The 26,968-nt window shown below is 34.9% G+C and overlaps 2 protein-coding genes across 2 annotated transcripts; both read right to left on the minus strand.

Annotated features, from left to right (window-relative positions):
• Positions 1–6,165: 6,165 nt before the first annotated feature.
• Positions 6,166–8,387, minus strand: LOC112417371 (zinc finger CCCH domain-containing protein 39). Its single transcript, XM_024772972.1, has 2 exons — positions 7,913–8,387; positions 6,166–6,434 (listed from the first exon to the last, which is right to left on the minus strand). The coding sequence occupies exons 1-2, from the start codon at positions 8,385–8,387 to the stop codon at positions 6,166–6,168; spliced, it is 744 nt and encodes a 247-aa protein (XP_024628740.1).
• Positions 8,388–16,104: 7,717 nt separating this feature from the next.
• Positions 16,105–22,206, minus strand: LOC25502550 (PAP-specific phosphatase HAL2-like). The gene is made up of 3 exons (XM_013590100.3): positions 21,883–22,206; positions 17,195–17,882; positions 16,105–16,628 (listed from the first exon to the last, which is right to left on the minus strand). Exons 1-3 carry the CDS (start codon positions 22,025–22,027, stop codon positions 16,325–16,327), a joined length of 1,137 nt encoding a protein of 378 aa, XP_013445554.1. The 5' UTR covers positions 22,028–22,206; the 3' UTR covers positions 16,105–16,324.
• Positions 22,207–26,968: the final 4,762 nt, after the last annotated feature.

Here is a 26,968-nt window from a genome sequence, read left to right on the forward strand (position 1 = left end):
GTTGGATGAACTGTGAGTTTGATGAAAAGCGAGTAATGGTACAAACATTTTATGACTTAAAAAGATCATTTTGTTTCATAAAAAATTAAAGGTCAAATGCATCTAAAGCTCCTTTAAGTTTTTCATTTTTCCCAAAGTCGTCCTTTAAGTTTCAAAAGTCCCAAACAAGTCCTTTTAGTTTTTGAATCATTTCAAACAAGTCATATTGTAGATATCATAGTTGGTAATTGTTTCCTTGAACTCATCTTTGGTACCAAATCTGGCTCCTAACACCCACTTAAAATTAGTCATCTTTTTAGCCATGACAAATGGTGAATAATGCTCTTTGTTGCTATCATCTAAATCATCACCATCATCCTCTAAAAGGACTTGTTTGAAACGATTCAAAAACTAAAAGGACTTGTTTGGGACTTTTGAAACTTAAAGGACGACTTTGGGAAAAACGAAAAACTTAAAGGACCTTTAGATGCATTTGACCAAAATTAAATTACCAACTTATTTAAAATAATTAACTTAAACTATTGAAGAAGGCACTTGGTTCAAAAACAGAAGAAGAAGATTATGAAAATGGGTTATTCAACAATCAATAAGCAGTGCTTAAATTCTGCTAGTCCACTAAATGGACAATGGAATACTTTCTGATGCACAGATTCTTCACCAATACCAATCCATAATTTGCTACTTATTGTTGCGAATTCGATGGAAAAAATCACACCAATAACAACTTGATGTGTGGAGCAAGGGATAATCAGGCAACCAAAATCAAAGTTTATGGAACAATTAAATACAAGCCAAAAGTAGAAAACAACGGCGAGAAGAACACAAAGAAGAGAAGAACACAAAAGAATTTGTTGACCCAGTTCGGTCCAAATTGACCTAATCTGGGGGAGAGAGCAGCCCTCCGTTCCACTATATGATGAGTAACGTTACAATAGAGAAATCAATATTGGGTTACAAGAATAAGTCTCCCGCCTAATTCTACCCAAAGTCCCAGCCTCTTCCCGTAACCAAGAGACTCAATCCTAATAGTGTTTCCCAAGGTGAATCAACCTTCAAACCCTAGTGTTTGTTCCAAAAAGACAAACTCTATACAAACCCTAGTTTTGTTGTTGTCTTTCTAAACCCTTGTTTCAGCCTCCTCTATCTCTCTCTCTCTCAAAGTTTGCTCTGATACAAGGTCTATATTTATAGTGAAAGTAATCCCTTAAAAAACTGAAACAAATCTTCAATAAAAATACGTTTTATTTTTATCTTCAATCGCACCATCGTGGCACGATTCGATTCGATCGTGGCACAATTTTTCCAGTGATTGCTCCAGAATTTTGGTTCAACAATCGTGGCACGAAGCTTCTTCATCGTGGCACGATTCTTCAGAATTCTGATTTTAAGTTAAGTCCCACACTTATAAAATATTTTCTTCACTAATACGGTCACTACACATCCTTTCTTTTTTGCTCTCATTTGCATCTTTAAACCCATCTTCCAAAACCCCTATTGAAACTTCAATGTTATCCTTTGAAACTGGCCCTTTCACTGGTATTATCTTTTCATAATCTGCTGAAGGGGTTGAACAACATAACCTTCAATAAATGATTAGATTCGTTGACTTTGCCGCCACACTTGCACTCTTTCAACACAGCTTGAAAATCATCAACCTTCCTAGTTTTAGCTTTTGAACCACCATCACTGAAGTTTCCAAAATTAAGTGTGTTAACAAGATTGAAAGAAAATCCAGGTGGAACACCAACATCATTACCACTTCTGTTAGCTATTCCTAAACAATTGTTGATGTTTTGACAAATCAACAATTGTTTTCTTAAAAAAACTTAAATCCTTACCAAAGCAATAGGATTCCCTCTAGCAAGATGAATAGCAATCGGAAACATAGAAGTTTTCACCAAAATTTTATGAGGAAAAACAAAAAGTGACAACCAAGCAGCAAGAAATGCTTCATGCTCAATTTCACTACCTTTACCAAATTATTGTGTAAGCTTTACCTGATTTGGTCTTATAAAGTGTCTGTCTTGCTATGATGAGCTTTTGTTCAATCTCTTTCATTTCTTGGTCTTGAAGTGAAGTGAAAACAGGATCACCACCTAAAACCATGACTGAGAAACTGTGATGGGTTTGAAACTATTCTTCATAAAGCTTAAATCTTTAATGAGAAACTAAGATGGGTTTGAAAGTTGAAACTTTACAAGTAATGGTTGGTTGCTTCGTAATTTGCACCAAAAGATGACAGTAGCATGTTTTAGGAAACTCTACTTAGGTAAAAGGGTAAAACAAGTAGATGACAGTGTGATGCAATTGCGGTTGCGTGCCAGCATTTATAACCATAGGTTAATCATTTCAAAAATACAAAAAGGAAACACATAATAAAATGTTTTGTTGATATATTAAATACTATATGTACATGATATGCAACGACTAGGTAAACCACGATACACACATTGGAGATGTTTACGAACCATAGGTTACTCCTTTTAAAAGATATCCTGGCACATATCCAAAACATCGAAATCAGAGGTACAAAAGTTGTGATAATGACTGATATTGTTGAGGCATTCATCATGGTTTGGTTTTGCTAAAAAATCTTGTTCTACAACAAGTGTTCAAGTTTATCTTGAAGAATCCCTGTGTGATAAGCATCCTGGAATCAAATTCCACCATCCAGTAGCCAAATTCAGTATAAGAATCTTCAACTTAGGAACTTATCTAAATTTCAGAGCACAAACTAAGGAAACATTATATAAAAAGAATAGAGAGATAACAATTGATCCAAAACCTGTGGCTACTGGCCACCCGGCAAAGGAGAGATTTTTGTCTCAATGTAGATTAATGTTACATCTCTTTTCCAACAATAGGATTATAAAAGTTAATGCTTCATTCTTAACATTATTGTCATATAGCATAACTAGTACAATAGTGTTTTTAACTAGGGTTAATGGTGCTTTACCCCCTGTAATATAGGTCATTTTTTGTTTTTCCCCCTGTAAAATATTTTTTTTGATTTACCCCCCTGTAATTTTTTATTTTTTTTGAAATACCCCCTAATAGGTCATAAAAAAACGACTTTATTTGTTTTTTTTAAAATTTTTTCGTTTTTTTATGACCTATTAGGGGGTATTCCAAAAAATATATATTTTACAGGGGGTAAATCAAAAAAAATATTTTACAGGGGGGAAAACCAAAAATGACATATATTATAGGAGGCTAAAGCACCATTAACCCTTTTAACTATCACCAAACTTGCTATCTATAATTCTACTAAGTTGACAATTGTGCAAAAGACTCAAAATCAAAATACCATGTTTCCCTTGAATTCCATTTCTGTCAAGTTGCTTCACTGCAACAACCTGCAATGCTACAAAGAATTTACATAGGATGTTACTCACAACCTTAAATGCTGAAATAAGTTTTTTCCATTAAAACATATAAAAGAGAAGTTGAAGTAATTGTGCTTTTAAGCATTCTTTTTAAAGTTAAATGATTGATATGCATTATTTTGTAACTGTTCATATATTTCCCCCATTTTCTATCAACAAAGTAAAAGAATATTTTAATATTAAAATTGGGTAAATATTTCATATTGGACTAATCCAATCAAAAAACTTCATCTTACATGTTTTTGATGCTAAGTAGGAGATGAAGTCATATAAGTAACCTTTACTAAAGACCACTTAAAAGGACACATCAAAACTTCGAAACAGTGAAATATATAATTTGGTATGATGATAACTATTAGACACAAATATTGTTCAAAAAAACTATTAGACACAAATAACTTGAAAGTATGAGAGTTGCAGTCACTATTTTCTAACATGCTTATAACAGTTTCATAGGTTTAACAGTGTGTAATGTCAATTTAAAATTACTTTCAATGCCATTAATAGAGTTTACTATAGCAAATGAAATTAATGATGTTTTGACTTACCCAACTAGAACAATATAATTTTGCACTTGGATTAGATTTTCATTGAAAAAAATTCAGATATCACACTTTCATGTAAAATAAAATTGATATGAAGGAAAGATCCACTGTTCTAAATAGCTGACTACATTCCTACAAGAAAGTACCAATTGATAACTATGTTTCTATGTAATAATCAAGTAAAAGAATATCAAAGTACCAACATTAATATACTAACAGATCATGTTTCATTTGGTTTTCTTTTTAAACATTCTTGTCATGTAACTTATCTAGTATAAGAATAAGAAATATGTATCATAAAGAAGCAGTAAGGTTTAAGTATGATGCACCAATAACATTTTCAACTGAGGCCTAACCTTGCTCTCTTTCGCTTTCTTTGCACTCTCTCGAGCTGTTTAATTCTTTGTTCAAGTTCAGCTACGTTTACTTCAGATAAATAGCCGTAGCGTTCCATTTGAGTCTCAGATTTACCGATTGTGTCACTTGACAGCCTTGCTTCTTTGCTCCCATTTGCATCTTCTTCAAACTGAACATTTTCCGACACATGCTTACAATCCTCAACAGAAATCAAAGGAGTCAGAGTGTTATCTTTGGGAGGTAAAATTGAATGAGCATCAGAATCAACATCTTTCTCAGCTATCAAACCATCTTCAACAAAGTTTTCAGAGGATATAGTTTTCAATAGTTTAGGAATTGAACCAGAAGGATCATCATCATGAATAAAATTTCCCCGATGAGCATCATCAACAATATTTCTCCAATCAGGATCAATATTTCCCCCAACTTTCATACCATATTGAACAAAACGAACATCATCGTCAACAATATTTCCCTATGCTTTCATACCATCACGAACAGAAGGAACAACATTATCGACAGTATTACCACCCTTGCTAGATTTTGAACCATCATCACTAGATTTTCCAATAGTAACAGTTGAGCCAACAAGTTTACGAAGATAATCAGAAGGAACATCAATAATATTATCACCCTTGTTAGTTCTTAAACCATCATCACTAGATTTTCTGATGGTAATAGTGCAGCCAACAAGTTTAGGAATAAAATCAGAAGGAACATCCTCGCCAACAATACTATCACCGTTGCTCGTTTTTAAACCATCATCGCTAGATTTTCCAAAAGTAACAGTGCCACAACCAACAAGTTTAGGAATCTCGGCATGAGGTCTATATTTTGATGAACTTGCAATTTTGTTCTGGGGCACATCATTCTTAACAAAACCTTGAGGACCCAATACTGATTTCTTCCACCACTTTGCATAACAAGTGGTAACACCAGCCTTGAAAAATCTGGATGGAAAATAATATAAACTTGTATCAGAAAAAGGTCTGCAATAATTTTCCCAAGCAATGGCATTAGTCTTTCTGAATCTAGAGACATAACCAGGAACATCTTGATCCATTCCAAACTGCCTAGCAACTCTATGTGGTAGATATTGCTCTATAGACTCAAATCCAACTAGCTCAGAAACTCTCAAGCATATAACAAATGACAACATTTGTTTATCCGCCAAATCTTTCATCGACGGCACACAAATTTCATCCTTTGGATAAAACACTCCACACTTATCAGCATATCTAACATAAGGACGCCAAATAAAATTATCAACAGTTGAATCCAACGTCAACCTCACATTGTCAATTTTCAAAGCATTAACCAAATGCCACTTCAATAATACATGGTCTTCACTATTGATCAACATGGGCCGTGGTTGCAAATTTTTGAACCTCTCCCACACCCAAACTTGAACCAAGTAAAAGGGTGATTGCAGATTAACATCAACAGGACATTTTTTGAAATCAACAATTTGTTTCTTAAACAAACTCAAATCCTTATATATGCTAGCCAAAACAGCAGGTGCCAAAGCAATAGTATTGCCTCTAGCCAGATGAATAGAAATAGTAAACAAAGAACTTTTGACCGACATATTTTTATGAGGAAAAACAAAAATTGACAACCAAGTAGCAAGAAATGCTTCATGTTCAAATTCATTACCATTATCGATGAAAACATCCATCCACTTTGACGTAAACTGACAAATGTACAAGTCTAACCATAAAACTGTAACAATTAACAGTAAAAAAGAATCTATGATTTGATCACCATTATTGCTGACGATGTTTCCAAAATTCTTTGTCAGCGGAGAAGAATCATTATCCAGATGAGGGGGTGTTTCCAAGAGCACAAAATTCAACTCAGGTCTCCTCTGCACTTGGCTAGTTGGGTAGAATAAGAGGTGAATCATCAATCCAATCAGCATATATAGTATTGGTCTTCTTGTTTAATTTCAACCAAAGTAAACGCTTCTTCTTAGCCTGCTCCTCTTCCTTTGCCACACCTAGACTTACTGGGATGCCAGTAGGGGCATCATTGGCATAAACTCGTAAGGCATTTGATAAAGTTTGTATGATAGCTTTTGTTGAAGTTGCTATGCAAACTTCAGCTTTAGCTTCACCTTCAGCGCCTCCACCAGGAACTAGTAACTCTGAATTGCAAGACAACCAATACTACAAGAGTTAGAAGAAGATACATGGAAACATTCACAAGATGCATATACAGGTTATCACGCGGAAATCAGCAAGACATATATAAAACGTCTGCAACCACGATTATGTCTAAAACATTAAGATTTTTGATGTCTCCGCCACCACAGTTGCAATTGCATTAACTACATTTGACTGCAACATTACGGAGTGAGAGATTGCCGCAATTTAAAACCTTTTAAATGTGAAATGTACATTCAAATTATTGATGAGCCAGACAAAAAAGTTATAGGAAGCCATCAGTAAAAACCAAAAGGAGAAGCAAGGTTGGAAAAGATGAATCCAAGTTGAGTATCAAACTTTTTTGTTTCAAAAGTAATTTTGGTACATACTTGGTACTTAAACATGACTACCAGCTACTAGTACAGTACTCATAAAGCTATTATCTCTAATTTTTAGTACCATGCTGCATAGTGGATCACAAAAAGGAAACATTTCACACATTACTCCAAACTACAAAAATTTCCAATTAAAAGACAAATGTAACCTGTGGAACATAATTATAACTTTAGCATCATAAAATTGTAATCATCCATTAGGATATGGAGGTGATTACCTACTTCAATTTATGAAAATCTAGAAATTTCCTATTAAATAAAAATTCATGACATTGGGGTTGATGGGAAAATGAAGAATTTCACTCGAGTATCATGTAAGTGCTATTAAATAGAAGCAGTATTGCATAGCGAAAAATATAACAAATGTTTCTTGTTCCACAATACCCTATTTAGTACAAAATATTGAGAAACAGTGGTTATAGCTGCTAATAGCAGCCTGCTATAGAAATGTTGCGCAGCGGAATTTGAACAAAATGCAATTCTCCACTATCTACAGTTGACAACACTATGTAAACTGCAGATAGAGCAAGTGTTATCAAAAGTGGAAGGCAGGCTACGACAGCTAGCCAATAATCCGGCATACAAGCATGGACTGTGGCCTATGGCAGAAACATGCCGATATAATAGCCATTGTAGCCTATGGCGGCTGGCACAAAATCCTCCATGCCTTTTGGTGTCGTTATAGCGACAATATAACAACATTCAGATAAAGTATTGTGTAATCATACAGACAAGTTGTTCATTGCTTTTAAACTGAAACAGCATCTGATGAATGAACTAAATACCAAATGCTCATTCAGAACCCGCACTTTAACTATAAGCAAGGATTAAATGTCGTTCCCTTTAATTTGATCAACTACATAAGGAGGGGAAAGTTTGTGTCACAAACCAAAAATGAAAATATGACACACAACAGAAAAAACCACACACAATCAAACACTATAATTTGTACATCATATCTCAGAAAATGAACTTCCACACATCATCGAGAAAATTGAAAAACAGATTTTATATAATTTAAACAAACCAAAACAAAACAGTAGAATTATATGATAAAAAACCAAAACCATTATTATCATTACCTGCTTCTCCATGACTATAGTGACAGTCCTTAATCTTCCAGTAAGTGCCCCTTGCTGGCTTGTTCACAGACCTATTGCCTTCCAAACTATTAGAATTGGAACCATCTCCGATACTTCCAATGCTTAATGCACAGGCCTCTCTTGATTTCCAAGAATCATCCCTAAGCCTATGAAGAAAACTACACTTATCATCATAAGGACATTCTTTACCATTGTAGTATTTCTTGCATAGCCCCATCTTGTGAATGATTTTTTGATCATCATCCAGAAACTGCATCCATTCCTCGTTGCGAGCGCCAGCTAGCTCCTTCCGATTCGGCGGTGGCTGCCTTATCTCACCAACCCCGTGAGCATAGGTATTAGGTACAATGTTCACCTTTCGGACAATTACCAAACCTGAACTTATGACAAATACGAGTCTTGAAGAAAATGCTGCATGTTTCTTTGTTTGATGGAGGAGAGCATATGAATGCATTGGAATGATTGTTTTCAGAAATTCTTGCCCTCTTGTGAATGCATTGGAAACATGATATCACTGTGGTTGTTTGGAAAAGTCATGACTATTGATAAAGGATGAAAACGATTTCGATAAAACTCAGTGAAATGTGATTATTGGTGATCAAGGATAAGAGAAAATTTGCAACTGAATCCATTAGTGACATGCAATTGGATGCAATGAATGTATATCAAAGAATCAATGACTAACAATGAAAAGAAAAGAGAAAGAAATTATAAAGACCATCTATGTACTCATTACTATAAATCTTTTTCAATACAATTCAATATGAATTCTAAGGGTTTTCACTGTGTTTCTTCCTATCAATCATACTTCTCCTATAAAGCTAATCTCAATCTATTCGATCATTATTTCTGATAACATCCAAAACTCTCTCATCTAAAATCCAAATCCTTAACATATCATTAGTGTTCTTTCTAATGTTGAACTTGAAATACCAAAATGTATAAATAAATTTAGAGAATAATTCCATCTCAAACAAATGTAGAGAATAATTTGAAACATCAAAATGCATATAAATAAATTAAAACATCAATGATAAAAATGATATTCAAATAAGAACTCTCACATATCATTTGTAACTCTCACATGCACAACTTCTATGAAATTGGTGTTGTAATGAGATAGTGAAGAACATTTACAATGGGGGAATTCCTCCCATAATTAAAACATTACAAAATTGGAGAAATTATGCTTTTTGCAACTACACAAAAAGCTAAATCTGTACAAAACTCAATTTTTCCTTTTTACCAAATGCAGTAATTTTCTCATACAGGACAAAGCGCCCATGAATGTTGTGCTTGTGGACCACTAATTTTGTCTTAAATATAGACTTTATTTTAAAAATGTGTTTAATCACATTTCTAAATTATTATATTTTTTTTGCAGGGAAAATTACTAGATATTATGAAATATCTTTTTATAAAATAATTCTAGTTAATATATTACTTTTTTATTTTATCGTTTATCTAAAATTACTAGAAACACTAGAAACAATACTGAATTTGTTCCTTGTTGAAGTATCTTCATTAGTTGAAGATTGAAGAGACTGTAAGTCCCTTTTCTTCGATCAATATTTGAATGTTCTGTTATGGGATATATTCTTGACATCGAATTTGATTTGCAGCTTGAAATCCTCCCTGAAGCCATCGAAGTTACCACGGTCTCTGAGGCACCAAGAGCCAAAGAAAATCGAAGGAAAAGGAAACAAGAGATTCAGGACATAGCCATCGAAGCGACCACCGCTGATGAATCCCTGGGCCAATCAAGCCCTAAGAGGAAGAAGCACAAGCATAGAGATTTGAAGCCTAATAGTGCCCACTATTATGTTGGTGACAATGTCTCAAAGGTAATAATCTGATTCCTTTTAAACCAAGTTCTACTCCTTTGGCTTCGAAATTTGTTTTTAATAGTCATGTTCTTCCTATACAGGATATAGAGCAAAGCCAGGATGACAAATCTCAGCATTAAAATTAAGATTAAGATTATAATTTTATTTGGGTATTTAATGTGTGCTCTTGAGTGAATTTTATTAAGGATAGGAAAGTCCAATTCTCACACATTGTTAAAGCCATGTATCCTTGGATGCTTATGCTCAAGCTCTCAAGAAGAATACGGTAATTCATTATTAATCAAGGAAGGTTAATTATTGATTTAATCCATAAAGAATTACAAAGGAAATGCCATGCGCACAAGCAAGGGAAAATGAACAAACATTTTGTTTCAATCATGTGCTAATCATTTGGAAAAGACAAGGATGATGACATAAGCCCTATTGTGTAACTTGATGAGCAAGCAAGCAAAAATTCATAAAGTAACAAGACTTGGGTGACCAAGTATGCTAATATGATTAATTAATGGTGTCTTGGAGACAAAGAAATGCAAGGACAAATACAGCAATGCATCTTGGAGAACAAGATAGAAACAGTAGTAAAAAGAAAATATCTTTTTACTGTTCATGTACTTTTCACTGTTCACACACGCTCCTGGTCCATTTCAAGCTCAAGCTCTTAGTGTTAAAAGTTGAGGCCGAGGTTGGCAAGCTCAAACTCAACGTACAAAAGAATGGGACAATGGCAGTTTTGCAATTCCTTTCAACAGCAAGGGTGTCTACACAAGAATGAACAGCTTCAGATATTGAAGGATGATGGCTGGCTATAAATAGAAGCTTTCTCCCAACAAAGAAGGCAACAAATTGGAAACACAATCACAAGCCTACATACAAGCAATAAATTCATCAATCAGTCTTAATATCAAAAATACTCTTACAGTACTCAATCATATTTTCGGATCATCCTTTTAAGAGTATTACAAACTACAATCTCTCATTCTCTTAGTAGCTTGAAAGTTGTAATTAGATCCAAACATCAAATCTCATTTTGATTGTATATCCTCAAGCCTGTAAAATCTTGAGTGATACTGTAAGCTTGCTGAAGCTAATAATATAAGTGGTGTAAGCCTGGTGAGGCTTAGAGAATACATAGTTGTTTTAGCCTCAAGCTCAGAGAGAGCTCGAGAGTCAGTGTAAGCCTGGTGAGGCTTAGAGAATACATAGTTGTTTTAGCCTCAAGCTCAGAGAGAGCTCGAGAGTCAGTGTAAGTCTGGTGAGGCAGAGAGAATACATATTTTTTTGCACATTGCAAAGAGGAGGAAGAAACTCCCAAGAACTAAGGGATAATCTCACAAAAGCTGTGGGGACTGGACTAACCCATATTGGGGGAACCGGGATAACTTCTCTGTGTGATCTCTCTTAAACTCTACTCTTTACTTTCTGCTTTGTTTATTTTAGTATTACATATTTACTTATTGTTTTACTAATCATCTTACTCTAAGCAAAGTCTTGAGAGTTCAAACTCTCTAAGAGTTAAGAAATTTTTAAAGGGTCACTATTCAACCCCCCCTTCTAGTGACATTTACTTCAACTTCAGTTTTGAAATAACTTCTCCTAACCAGCCTCCAACAATGCCAAGTGAAAACATAGACAGGCAAGTGTGTGCTGGAGACAGTGATCTGGACCTCGAGGGTCCTGCAGATCAATTTGTCATTGCTTCGAGAGAAGATGATGCTGGCTTGAGCCACACCTATTCATGGTGAAAAATCATCGATAGATGCTATGCCAATGACGAACGTCCATCCAACCAATGCGGTCATCAACCAAGAAGACCTTGACCAACTTGAGAAGGTTAACCCTCTGGATGCTTTTGATTTTCTAGCACACGATGTTCTTTTTTCCAGGAGCACTGGAAAATCTTCCAATGTTTCCGCTGATGATCCTTCAGAAACCTCGAAGGAAAACTTTCTAGCAGAGTTTCAAAGTAAAGTTTTATGAGCCAATCTGTTCGACGCTATAGAGCAAGACGAGAACATCATTATCGAGGTAAAAGAGTTGCTATGCAAGCTGGGCAACCTTCCTTTAGGCTCGAAATTTCAAGCATTTTCTCGAATGTTAGAACCCCTCTTGGAAAGTATTAACCACGGGTTTCAACAAAAGAAAATTGGCCAAGCCAAACTTGAAGAGCAGACCCTGTGTTGTGACCAGCTTTTAGACGAAGTTGCTGCTTTCAAGGGAAAACTCGAGGCCTTTCGATAGGAGACTCCGAATACTCAACAAAGAGTGGCAGAGATCGATTCTATTATTGCCAAGTACAAGGCAGAGATTCAAAATTTAGAGAATCAAAAAGCCAACCTTTTGGCCAAGGAGGATCTCATGAAGCAGGAGGCTCAAGTTGCCATCCAAAAAGTCAAGGAATCAAAGTTGTCCCAACAAGAGATAACTACCCTTACTGATAATGGCAAAGCCCTTGAAGAAAAGCTTAATGATTTTAAAAATCAACTAGACAAGCTTACTTCTAAATTTGTAATTTAAGTAAACTCTTCATGAATTTTAACTGAAATTTTTCTTTTTTGTTTGGTTCCTTTAACCTTTAATTTTTTGTAATTTATAACGGTATAAAAACCGCTTTTAATGACATCTTTAGATTTTATCTAAATATTGCTACTCATTAATTTACTTTGAAAATTACAAAATTAATGTTTGGAACAAGTTTCAAAGAAAAACAAATGATGAGAAACTAAAAAGTCTCTTTTGTTTAACCACACAAGTTAAACCACCTAGGAAACTGTAAAACTTCCAAGTTCATGATGACACTTGAAGAAACAATAAAAAAGAAATGAAATTTTACGACTTTCCTCTTTTTCCAAGGTACATCTGATGATGCCTTTTTTCCATGTGTACAAATCTTCTCATGATGGAAACCGTAAAAATGCAACTTCTTTCAACTTCTTCATCCACTATAAATACCACAACTTCTCTTGCAAGATCCATCATCTCTTCAAGTTTTCCTCCACCATTGTTCAAAAAGAAAAACTTAAAAATATTTTTCAACCAAATCTTTCTCCTTTTTTCAAAATTAGTGAACTTGGGGATTTTAGTATTTCCCCAGCGAATTTAGTGAACTTAGGGATTTTAGTATTTCTCGGCAAATCGATTTCTAACACATATTCAGATAATGCCGATACAAAATTAGGCCTATGTAGCCCCATATTGAAACCATTTTGGGCTAGCAAGGCTTCGACCACATTGGCTATGTTATTTTGGCCCTCGTAATTGTTTCGACGAGCTTGCATGACCACTTGGTACGCATTTTGGTGTCTGTTCACTATTATAGGAGCCCTCACAAGTTCCTCTGGTATTTCTGGTTGCACTTCATGTGCTTGATTTTCAAGCACTTGGTCAACCTGTTCTTCGACAGGGTTTTCTCATTGCCTCACATTTACATTTTGAGGCACTGGTGTTATTCGCACTGGGGGAGCGCCCAAGAAATTGGATATTCGCTCCATTTGAAGAGATATTGCTTGATAACTGTTATTAGTATCTCGAATTAATGGGTTAATCACTGTACCCACTTGTTGAGTAACCAAATTAACCATTTCGTGATTGGTTTCCTCCATTTTTTGCCTTAAGGTGCTGAAAGAGGCGTTAGTTAACGACAGTTGGGGCGATCCAAATGGAGTGAACGATTGTTGGGGTGTCCCGAACGGGATACTTACCCCAAGGTTAAACAATTGGGGCATTTATACGTTCAAACTTTCAGAGGATACAGATGGGCTCATCTGAAGGTTCTGCATCAGGGAAGTTGGCATACCGTATGTCGTCATACGACCCATGCCAAGATTCAAGAATCCTTGGGACGATGCACTTCCCATCGCCTGCGAAGTTTGCGTGGCCATCGAAGCCGCTGGAATGGCCCGAGAAGTCGAAGCGGCCATAGTATTCATTGGAATGGCCTGGGAAGTTTGTGCGGCCATAGTATTTCCCACTGGAGTAAATACAGACTCTGTTACTGTTGTCGTAGTGCCTAGTTTGACTCGATTGTATAACCCCTGGTGGTACTGGTGGTACTGGTGGGTTGGTTGTTGTTCCTGACGCAGTGGTGGTATTCGATGACGCTATGTTCGGAATGGGAGGAGGACACATCATTTCAGGAAGTTGTTTCTTATTCCTCAATTGCATACACAACACAAACCAATAATCTTAATAATAAAATTTCAACAAGAAGTTTATAAACAAAAGCACAAAATCTCCCACTGGGCGTGCCAATTTGTTTACACTGAATTTTGGTAAACAATCGCTGGTTTAAAAATATTTACTTGCAAGATCAACCAGTAAATCTTAAGGACATATTGTGTTTTGTTATTTTCCAGAAATTTAATATTATTTTGAAGAACGTGATAAAAAGCAATCGAATTCAACCTAGTTGAACCCAATCGAAAGCGGTGTAAATAAAGGTAAATGAATTACTCAAAAGAAACAAGTAAATTGTAGACTGCCAAGACATTTAAGAAAATGAACTTAAAATGTATTGATTGACTGTAAATTGGTACACATGTTCATACATTGCAACTTGTGACTCGTTTCTCTCTTCCATGCGGATAATTTGAGTGTAAGTTTTTTGTATGATAGAATTGTGACCCTTTTTTCCTAGGGAAAACTACTATTTATACAAATAGAAATAACCGCCTAGATTTGAATTTTAAACTTTTACTGCAGTAAACTAACTATACTTATCCATTCGATTTGAATTTCGAATGTGTCTTGGAAGTATCCGTTGTTTTGACCTTATCCAAAAAAACTGTCTTTTGAGAGTTTTCTACTTGTCGAACCGAGACATGCGCTTTCAGGCATCTCCAGCAAGTCCAACTTCGATAAGGATAAAAGAACAATTCCTTTGATTACAGGGTCAACCTATTTTGACTGCATTTAATGATAGCCTTTAAAAATACTGGCTAACACCAGTAAATCTTGGGACATATTGTGTTTGTTATTTTCCATAATTTGATGAATGTTCTTGATGTTCTTATTGAAAACAATGACGATAACCTCCGAATTTAATAAGATTAAATCGGTCGAAGTTATTTTCAGTAAAAGGGTGAAAAATACTTAAAGAAACAAGTAAATTGAAAAGGAATTTAAGGAAACAAACTTAAATTGCATTGATTGAAAGTAAATTGGTATGCATATTCATACATTTTGATTTGTAACTCATTTCTCTCTACATGCGGATAATTTGAGTGTAAGTTTTCTGTATGGTTGAATTGTGACCCTTTTTTCCTATGAGAAACTGTTATTTATACTACAAAACTACCTATACATAGACATTCGAAACCATAACTGCCACTAACGGCCTAAAAACACCTCTCCAAATTGAATTTCAAAAGCATTCCCCGATGGTGACAGTTGCTTGGCCTTATCTGAAACCAATCTTCTCGACACCTTCAATCTCTGTCGAATGATGACGTTTTTGACACCAAATTTTGCAAAGTTTATTCCTTCGACACAACGAAAAACAATCATTCATATTCTCTGAAATCGAACATATTATCCGTTCTTCAAAACATAAAGTCAACTCTTTTGAGTGAATTTAATTTTAGCCTGTCAAAAATGCAGGCTATCCAACAATCTATTGGGCTAGATTATCTCAATTCATAATAGACCTCAAAACTCTTACCACTTAATAAAAAATTACCACTCACTTAACTCTTAAATCATCTCATTAATTACTCACTTACAAATATACTTATAAAAATAAAAATTTATTAGTTTTTACTCCCTCCGTTTCAAAATGAATGTCGTTTTAACCAAAAATAATTGTTTCAAAATGCATGTCACCTTCAGTTTCCAATGCATTATTAATTACTTTTTTCCAATAGTACCCCTTGATTATTACTATACACACGACTTCTAAAGTACCACATTTTACTTTAATTTATAATGATGAGAAATGCACCAACAATTAACAAGGTTATTTTAGTAAAAGTGTCATGTCTATAGTATATACAACATTATTGCATTTCTTAATATGTGTGGAACAACCTTAAACGACACTCATTTTGAAACGGAGGGATTACTTTTTAGGCAACTTACAAAAGCTACGAAAATTAATGGTAATTTTAGTAATGATATTGGAAGTAAGTTGTACAATATATCTCTTAGGATCAAATTGATAGTGTACATCAAACAATGTGGCATTTAACAGATATGTCACCCAATAAAATGACTGCAATAAACATACACTAACAAAACAATGAAAGTTGAATAACTTTTAACAAAGTTAAGTATGTAGTCGAAATATTCACAATCTCATAGACGTAATTATTTGGTGATTTACTCAACTAATGTATTAATTGATTGATTTGGATAAATAGAATCGCTCTTAACTTTTATAATTCATCACCCTACTTTCAATATCCTTAATCGCTTCTTCATTCCATATTGGCACATGGACGAATTATGCTATAAGATAACTATATATTCAGTTTATACAATTTCCAATGATTATACTGAAAAATTAGCTGCTAAATTGAATACAAGTTTTTTTGCAATATGTAAAAAAGCCTCATAAATTTGAGGAGTCCCAGCTAGCATAAACAGCATCAATCAATTTTTCATGCAATGTGACACCAGAGCATGCAATTATGCCTCGGTCAAGACCCTCTAAGTACGTTCCCTTTGAAAAGTCTAGAGGTCGGCCTCCGGCATCGGTTACCACACCACCGGCCTCTTCAACAATCACAACACCGGCAGCATGATCCCATATCTTCTCTTTGTAACCTGACTTTGCAAATTTCATGAATATCTCGGCATCTCCCCTTGCTATTGCTGCATACTTTACCATACTGTGGACACGTAAGGGCTGTTTTCTGTACCAGATTTTGAGAGTGTAGAGCATTTCAATTCCAACGATGGTGTTAAAGGAAGAGAGAAATATGTATATAAAAAATATGTGTAATAAACTTAGATTATGTTTTGGAAGATATTGTAAACAAGGAATTTCAGAGAGCTTCCTATGTCCAGTAGATATGAAAGTCGTCCCATTTTTATTTTTTTTTAGGGTCGGTATAGTTCCTATCGAAAGTACAAAAATTAAATGCCTGGAATTATATAATGTTATATATGTATAATTTTACTTGTACGGACCCTATTTGTTACCTTGGGTCTTGTTTTGATAGGCTTCTTTGAGACTCTTTGAAATAGCTTATAGAAGAGCAAAGAAAATGTTCGCACATTGTTTTCAGCTTATGCATAAGCACTTATATCAATAAGTGGTTAATTAAGCTGTTTATCCTTAATCTTCAAAAAAGACACTGTTTAAATGCATTGCAGTCTGCATTGCTAATTATCTTGATGTACTTTTAGCAAATCAGATGTCTGAAATAGGTACAGTTGCAGAACATTTGACGGAAAAAAAAAGAGAGAAATATTATACCTTAGTCCTACACTGTGAGCAAGGCCAGCTGTGAAGGAATGGTTTGAGTTTGCCCTTTCTACTGGTTCGCATAGAGTTGCCAATGCCGGATCATCAACGGAAGAAACTCGAATAGGCCTAGCACAATTCGGCCATTCTAACAACCTATCTTCAGGAATCAATGACTGCAACCACGCCTCACCACTGCCTCTCTTTGCATACAACACACATCCTTTTCCGCATGCATCAAGAGTTGTTGATGTTTGTGATATCGTTGTTTGACGATACTGGTACTGATAATTTAGCCATTCTGTCTTCACTGGGTAATTGGGACACCCAAGAACTCCAAGAACAACTTTTCCATCCTCAATCAAAGCTAGAGCAACCGCATACTGATCGCCTCGTACAAATCCCAATGTGCCGTCAACAGGGTCAAGTACCCAATGCCTTCCACTAGCACCACCCGTTGAGCTGCAGCGGCCAATGGCCGCGAGAACTTCTGATGTTCCAAGAGTTATGTCTGGACTTTGGAGACCATACATGGATGCAAAAGCTAAAGACTCATTGACTGTATCCACAACAGCTTCCAGTAAGCCTGTTGAATCATCCTTGGTGAAAGTTTCTACATCTTCTTCCGCAACAATTGACACATTCTGAACCCCAAATGTTTTCGATAGTAACCAACTAGTGATTGCTTGAACACTCAAGTCTGCAGAGATATGAAACAAAATAAGCAGTCAAATAACTTCAAACAATAATTGCACCGAAAAACAAAAATATCTAGTACCATAGAGACATTGCTAAGGAAGAAAACTAATACTACTAATAGAAGTGTAATATATCTATCTCCATTTTTAATATCACTAGTTTCCATTCAAATTTATAAGCGAGAAAAAAGGTTAAGAAATCGAAGGATAGTAGCAACTTGAAAATGACAACTTGACATTCAAAGATTTTAAGCCATATATACTCGATAAAAGTGAAATACTAAAAACACTACAGGATGATCAAGCCAATTTCTTATTGACCTTAAAGATAAAACCAATAATTGAGAGTATCGAGGTACATTGTAAACATGATGTTCAGTAACTAATAATGGATTACCAAAGAGACATTGTTACCATGAATGGGAGACCATGAAAAGTAAGAAAAGACACAGCAAGACAACAACATCCAAGAGAGGAAATTACAAACCATTGTCATCTTAATAAATTTTCCTTTGCATAGTTATCATACCAAATTCTAACAGCAAAATGAATCAGCTACCCTTTTATAATTGGTACATTGATGGTTTTTGAACTGCAACAACCCAAGTCTTATCTCATTAAATAAGGCCTGCTAATCAAATGAAACCGCTCTAATGTCTTATCATGAATCATGTCTAATAATAAACCATTTAAATCAAAATACTTCTCAACGGTTTGGTTTATAGTTATCCATTAGTCTATCTCTCTACCTCTAATCATTGGACTATCCTCTATTTGGTCTGTCATATATACTGGGATACGAGTTGTCTCCACACATGCCCAAACAAACCAAGACGGGACCGTCCATATATTCTATCATAGGTGTTACCCTGACTTTCTCTCTAGTGCTTTCATTCCTTATCCTACCTAGTGTATAACTCATCTATTACAACTGTTTCATCTGGGCAATATTGAGTCTACATTTTGCATGACTCTTTACAATCCAACAGTTAATCCTATACAATAATGTAGATCTTAAAGTTGTGTTGTATAATATTATTTAAATCTAACTGATACCTTTCTATCTAAAATAACACAAGAAAGTATTCTTCCACTTCTATTCCATCCTTCTTGAATGAATTTTATGATTAACCTCTCTCTCTATCTACCTGTTATTTTGCATGATGAACCCAATACATTTAACCATATGACAGTTTTTGTACTGTTATGTAAAAATTCAAATTATGCCAATGGGCCAAGCATCCAGCTACTGGTTTGCACAGCTCCTACAATTAATTGCATCATGAGTTCTGATAGAACACTAAGATCAGTATTTACACGGGCACTCTTTCTAGAAGATTGTAGAAGCATAGGGAATGAGAGTTAGTTAGCACTTTCCTTGATTTTAGGGAATATTATGTTATAAAAGGGAGTGAAGGGTAGTAATAAGTCATTGAGAAATATTGTTAGAGTTAATTAAGAGAGTTTCTCTCTGGTTAGGAGCATTGTGCTCTGGTAGGAGTGTTTACACTCTGGTTTATCATTTCTTTTGTTATTCCATCATTGTAGAGCTCTAAAGCTCCCCATTTTATCATTCAATAATATACAGTTCGTTATCTTGATTTTATGGGTTCCATCAAATTCAATGCTTGGGTTCCAACACAGAAATCATCCAAGACAGGAGAATTCGTTTGGGAGATATGATATATGTGTAACTTTTACGGTAATAATTCTGTCATATATGATGAAAATATAAATTTCCTATTCCAGTCCAGCTGGATAACTATGGGCGAACGAAGATATTGCTTTCCTGCCCATTAAAATGTTGGATACAACAGAGTAAATGCATAACCAATCCAGAAAGTTTTCAGCCAAGCTAAATCCTTATGTCGGTATAAGAAAATCATATGCATCTCTCACCAGTTCCGGTTTAAAATAAGGTCAAGGAAATCTAGTCCTGTGATGCAAGAAATGCATCATATAGACGGTGTACGGTTATACTATATGTGGTAAACTAACATAATTTCAAATTTCAACCACTATTTCACAATTACAGATTGTATAACCAGTGATATCACCTGCAGGTACATAACATCTGTAACTCAAGTAAATGATATCAGAGCTTAAAATTCAACTTATGAAACCCATACATATACATTCTCCTAATAGCTTAAGCTTTTAAGATAGTTATTGCGACAGTATCATAACATCCACAAATGAAGTAGTTATGGTGCATTGATCAATCTTCAGTCCAAAAGGGATCTTTGACAAAATATTTGCATTGCGTGTGTATTCTTATGGACTTACTATTGGCAAAACATTCGATGCAATTAAAATTACAGCATTAACAAAGATAAAAAGTAGATGGAGAAGTTTCACTATGATGCAAATACCAAACCAATGTTGAATATTATGGCCCCAAAATGAATGTATCACATGACTATAAGATATTTAGCCCAACAATGCTGTCAAATCAGAGCTCAAGCAAACTCAATTTTAGACTTCAGCTGATTTATTCACTAATAATTTTAATTTCACTAAGAACCATAATACTTAACTAGATTGATTTAAAAAGTAAATCATCATAATATATTTTCAGAATCCAACTTCTTCAAAATTGAGATTTTAGGTGAAAACACAAGATTGATTATTATAGGGACTTGGGTATAATGGCATGCCCAGGCTCCACATTGAGTGATATGCAGTCATGTAGATGAAGGCCAAACCCACCATACAGACATGCCATTGTAGTCTGCATCGTCCCTTTACAAAATGCTTATGACGGATGTCAAAAAATCCGCCACGCCATTCCATCATGGCTGCCATTAATTAACGCTGGTAGTATGGGATGGTCGGTACATAGAGTATTTAAGTAGCTTGGATAGTTAGAATTAAAAGGAAGGATCCTCACTAGCTTGGATACTTATAATATTCCATATCACATCTCTAACAAGTCCTCTCATGCTATATAGCCCTTAAAACTTGAAATGTAGATAGCGCTCAGATTTATCTATCTTTTGTTGAAATGAAATTTAACTTCTATAAATTATTCCAAAAGCACAAGAGATTTGCAAGACGTGAATGAGGGTGCCTTTGTTATAACTTTAAGAAAAATAGATTTTGTATTAGAAAAATCTAGAGATTTTTTTTAGAGATTTTAAAAAATAATATCTGAAGCTATTTTTGTGTTTGTTTACTATCCAAAAATTCACTTTTTTAAAAATAATGATTTTTAACTTGTTTTTGAAAAAAATAAAAAAGTTAATCCTAATAGTTTTTCATTTTGGAGTGAAAATAGATATTTTTTGATAAAATGATTTTTATAAAAATCCAAAACAAAGGCACCCTGATTCTCTAATATGGGTTTATTTGAATTGGCTTATTTGAGCTTACCTATTAACATAAACACTTGTGACCATGCTTGGTGTAACGCCTCCGCTCGGTGGGCATGTAACGCTCGAGGCTGATGAGGACGGGGAGTGGTCAGGCTCCTGGCAGCTTCAAGGCAAAACCGAAGGAATGAGAGGGATCCTGAAGCCGTGTAGGTATGGGACTGGATGATTGAAGGAAGGGTTATAAGAATTGTTTGGTACTACCTATATCAACAAGATGCATCTTTTTGGTAACCCATTCCATAACAGTTAAGCGTGCTTGACTTGGAGTAGTCTTTGAATGAGTAGCTTTGGACGGGTGACCTACCGGGAAGTTTTCCAGTAAGCGTGCCAGTGAGGACAAAACACGCTGAAAAGACTCGTGTTGGGTGTTGGTTTATAGTGTCAATCGGCAATGCTTAAAGTCGTTTGGAATGTTACACTTGGATCACTCATAAAAACAAGTTTTATAATTTTTTCAATCCCATCCCATATGAATCTGATCCATAAGGTAGTGCATTACCTATAGCACATTTTAATTTCACTATTGTGTGATTATTAGAATGCAGACATTCCCACAGCCAATAAACAAAATCAAATTATGAATTCACAAGAACCATTAATAAAGATTAAGATTGAAAAAAAAAAAAACCTGCAACAGTAACAGGAGAATCATCATCCTTGGAAACAACCTCAGTCGCAAGAAGCTTCTCCTGCACCCTCCCACACAGAGCACATGCCACGTGGACAATCCTCACAGCTATCTCTAATTCTCTGGCGTATTTTTCACCCTCCATCACGTGGCCAAGAACGAAAACTGTTGTGTTGAGGATTCAGTTTCAATTTCAGCGAAACGGTATACGCATGTTTATTCAACGAAACACTGCCAAGGATTGGGACACTCCCAAAGAAAATCACATTTTCAAACAAACACTTTTCTTTTTTATTTTTATTTTTGAAGGATCAAACAAACACTTTTTTCTTTTGCAGTTAGTTATGCAACTTTGTTTTTGCTTCTACAGTGCAGCCACGACTCCTCCACGTCAGCATTTCAAATATTTAATATTTGTTTTTCAGATACAAATATTTATTGAGGAGTGTTATTTTAACAACCAATTTGATTGACAACTTACTTGACAACCATCATTTACAAAGAAAAAGTAAGTACTTGCATGGAAGCCAAAACAATAGAGAGATAAAGTTAAAAACAATGTGAGTATGAGAGATAAAGTTGTCACTAAATGGATATTCAAATATCATTTCTCATATTTATTTATTACTGTCACTCTCTCCCTTGGATTTGGATTTAGAGATCTCACTCTCTTAGTCTAATCAATTGTTTGTCCAAAACAGAATTCATAATCTTTAATTGCGTTTTAATTTTTTTTAAAAAGAAAATAAATTAATTTAATATAAATATATTGTACTTGCAAAACACAGAGATTTATTTTAATATCCTACGCATTGTTTGGTTTGTAAAAAGAAATGGAAAGTTTACTTATTTAATGGAAAATGTGCCTGGACAGCAATGTGGGTAAGATTCATTTGAATACCTTACATCTTACGCATTGTTTGGTTTGGAAAAGAAAGTGAACCCAAAGAGTAGAAAATGAAAGAATTTTTTATTGGTTTGGGAGAGAGGAAAGATAAAAAAAAATGTTTTCTTTCATTGTTTAATCGAACATAAAGTATTCAAATATGTAAAAAACAAGATACAAAGGTATTATGTATCATATGATATGATGATATTTCTTACAAATAGCTTTAACAACACTAAAAAATGACGGGGCTAATAATAATTTAGGTTGTCATTCGAGCTCAAGTATGGCTGGTTGGTCCTTGTAACAACTTGTTTTTTGTTAAGATTATTTTATTTATTTATTATATGTGTTTAATTGCTTGTTTGTGTGTTTGATTTGGGATTAGTGAATTTTTTGGCGAGAAGGGAATTTTAGTCATTTTTAGAACTAAAGGTATTGTGGTCATTTGAGGAGCGAGGGTAAATTAGTAATTTTGAAATGTAGGATATTTTAGTGTTTTAGTGTGAATAGTTATTTTTATTAAGTTAAAAGTAACTTGAGACGGTATTTATGAGATGTTTTAAGAGTTAAGTGAATAGTAAAAATTTTTCTGGTCAAGTGAATAGTAACTTTTTAATTAAGTGGTAAGAGTCACTAGGTCCATTATGAATTGAGATAACCTAGCCCATTGATCAAAGTATATAAGGATAACTTATGAGGAGAATTAGGGTTAGACTCATTTCACATATTCACATAAAACTGACCAGAGGAAAATAGAGAGAATTGAGAGAGAAGTGAAGATAGAATAAAAAGGAAGAGAACCCAGGTGAAGAAAAGAGAAGAGGAAAGCTATGATTCAAGAAGGGAGTGAAAATTTTGGTGAATTAGCTTAAGCTTAAGAGGAATCAAGGTAATGAGGATAGGTTTGTTCTTCCTAATAATCTATAATCATGTTTTTAGCTTATGGGACATATTTGTTTTGATTTATTTGTGAAAATTGATGAGTATATGTGTAATTTTTGTGTTTGGACGTGAGTAGTGAATTTGGTGAAGGTGAGAAAACACAAGAAGGGGGGTTAAATTGTGTTAAGTTTTTTTTTTCTCTCTCCTAAACTGAATTGAGAGAGAGAGAGAGAGAGAGAGAGAGAGCAATTATACACGTTCCTTCCACAAACCTGAAGTAGTCCTGACCCCCTTACACTTTCAATGAGAGTTCACTAAATTACAAATGCTCACTGCTCAAACTAGCAAGAGACTTCAAACTACTCAAGCACAACTGCAAGAGATTCCCTATGCTCAAGAACAAAATCAAGAGACTTCATATGCTCAAGCACAACTGCAAGAGACTTCTATTCAAACATAATTATAAAGAAAATTGTTTGAGGTTGAACACTTGATATACAATCAGTGGTGTTCACTATAACGCCCTAATTTATTATTTAGTTATTTTATCGAGTTTATTGTCATTTTGAATAATTTATGTGAATAATTGCGATGTGTGATGTTTTGTGTTATATGTTGGTGAATATTAGTAGCTTATTATAGTATTATTAGTGAAGGAATAAAATTAAAATAGAATAATGAGGCGGTAAGGGTAAAATTGAAATAAGAGGGAATGTGTTAAGTTAGGAATAAGGAGAGATTAGGAATAGAAGAGTCAGACACATAAAACAGTTTTTGGAGGAAATGTGAAGGTGAGAAGTCAGAGAAGAGAATAGCATTGTGAGAGGGCAAGGGAAAGCTTAAAGAATTCAAAGTTCATCCAATCTAAGGTAAGGGTGGGACTAACCTTCTTTAATATGAGTTCTATAATTCTAAAAAAGGGGCTAACTTTGATGTTGTTGATAATTGTGATGTTAAAGAAGTTAGGGTTTTAAATTGCAATTTGATTCTTGAAAGTGTAAGTAATACAATGAATTAATGTGAAAGTTGATGTTTAAGTTATAGAGTAACCATAGGTAATGTTTCCTATCAAATTGTGATCGAATGGGGTCAAAAATTGGGTTTTTGGGCAAAAAGTGATCAAACCCGTAGCTGTGTTAGTGTTGTATATTGGAAACTTCAAAAATTCGTAACTTGAGTTCCGGGAGTTTGATTCGTACGCCGTTCGAAGCGTTGGAAAGATAAAGAGATGAGCTACCTTATAATAATAGTCTCTGGCCCAGGATGTGAGTTATCTTGTTGTGGAATAACTTAAAATGGAACTGCTGTGTTAAAAATTCTGATTTTTGGTGAAGTGAAAGTTTGGATTTTAACGTAATTTCGAAACTGAAAATGTTCCAGATTTTGAAATGGATTTCAGAACGTGATTCCTGTATTTAATGATGAATTTAGGTGTATTTTAATAATTATTTCGTTATGTCCTTGAGTTGTTTTTGAAGCGTTTTCGATTAAGGTATGTATGCTTGAGTTTCGTAATTATAAGTGTGTGAATGAAATTGTTGTTTATTTGCGAAGAATAATGTTGACTAATTGTGAAATTGTGATGCGAAGTTGATGTTGCTGTTGTTGCATTTTAATTGTGTCATTGCATAATCATTTCATTTTAATTACGATGGCCTGGATTGGCACCATGATGGCCTGTATTGGTGATTTATTAAGCGAAAGGGGTTGTAGCATGTCAAAGCCGAATCACGACATTAGCGAAGGGAGCTGTATCTCTGTTGGTACCACATGCATAATTGCATTGCATTTGTTGAATCATGTTGTTGCACTGTTGAGCGAAGTTAATTGAGTCGTGCCGTTGCACTGTTGAGCGAAGTTAGTTGGACTTATTGCTTATTATTATCGAATGTGAAATCTCACCCCTTCTGTTTGAATGTTACCTCTACGTGGGTAACGTGCAGATATTCAAGAGTAGCAGCTGATGTGAGTTGAATTCTCGTGTCGTCATAGGAGTCATGCTCTGATACGTAACGGGATGTGGATTCTTATGTGTTTTATTTTCCATTGTTACATATCTTATTATAATTTGATGTTGGACCACTTTTAGGTGGATTTTATAGTGCCAAGTAATGCTTAAAGATTAAATATTTCCGCTACGACATTATTTTGAATTATTGAAAGCAGTTGTTTAAATAAAGAGTGAATTTAACTCAATTTGTGTTATATGATATTTTGAAGAACGAAATGTGACATCCTGTTTGCGATGAACTCTGATTTATTTTATATTATTTATATGTTCGGAAAACGGGGTGTTACAATTGGTATCAGAGCAGGTTGGTCCGTCCAGCCAAGTAGTCGAGTCGTTAGTGTCGTGTGACAGTTGAATATTATCTGTGTTTCCTAATCAATGTTCGTTGTGTAGTGAACCGAGAATGGCTGGAAGGAACGATGCTGCTATTGCTGCTGCGTTGCAATCTGTGGCTCAAGCTGTAAGGTAACAGCCTAATGCTGGTGCTGGTGGTAACAATGGGGTTCAGATGCTGGAGACTTTTTTGAGAAACCATCCGCCAACCTTCAAAGGCAGATATGATCCTAATGGAGCTCAAACATGGCTCAATGAAGTCGAGAGAATTTTTTGAGTCATGGAATGCACCGAGCCTCAAATGGTGCGTTTTGGTATGCATATGTTGGCTGAGGAGGCTGATGATTCGTGGGTAAGTACTCGCCCGATTCTGGAGAACGGAGGTGAGGAAGTCTCATGGGCTGTTTTTAAGAGAGAATTCATGAATAGGTACTTTCCGGAAGATGTTCGCGGGAAGAAGGAAATTGAGTTCCTGGAGTTGAAGCAAGGTGATATGTCAGTAACGGAGTATGCTGCTAAGTTTGTTGAGTTGGCAAAGTTTTATCCGCACTATAATGCTGAGACTGCCGAATTCTCTAAGTGTTTTAAATTCGAGAATGGCTTACGTGTTGAGATTAAGCGAGCGATTGGGTATCAGAAGATCCGACAGTTTTCCGAGTTGGTAAGTAGCTGCAAAATTTATGAAGATGACACCAAAGCTCATTATAAGATTCTGAATGAGCAGAGGGGTAAGTACCAACAAAGGCGTGGTAAGCCTTACAGCGCTCCGGGTGATAAGGGTAAATAGATGGTGAATGATGAGAAGAGACCCAGAAAAAGAGATACTCCTACCGAAGTTGTTTGTTTCCGATGTGGAGAAAAGGGTCATAAGTGTAACGCTTGTAATGGTGATGTGAAACGGTGTTTCCATTGTGGCAGGAAGGGACATACAGTTGTGGATTGCAAGCATGATGATGTGGTTTGTTTTAATT

Source organism: Medicago truncatula, chromosome 8 (assembly GCF_003473485.1).
Source record: "Medicago truncatula cultivar Jemalong A17 chromosome 8, MtrunA17r5.0-ANR, whole genome shotgun sequence".
Lineage (NCBI taxonomy): Eukaryota > Viridiplantae > Streptophyta > Magnoliopsida > Fabales > Fabaceae > Medicago > Medicago truncatula.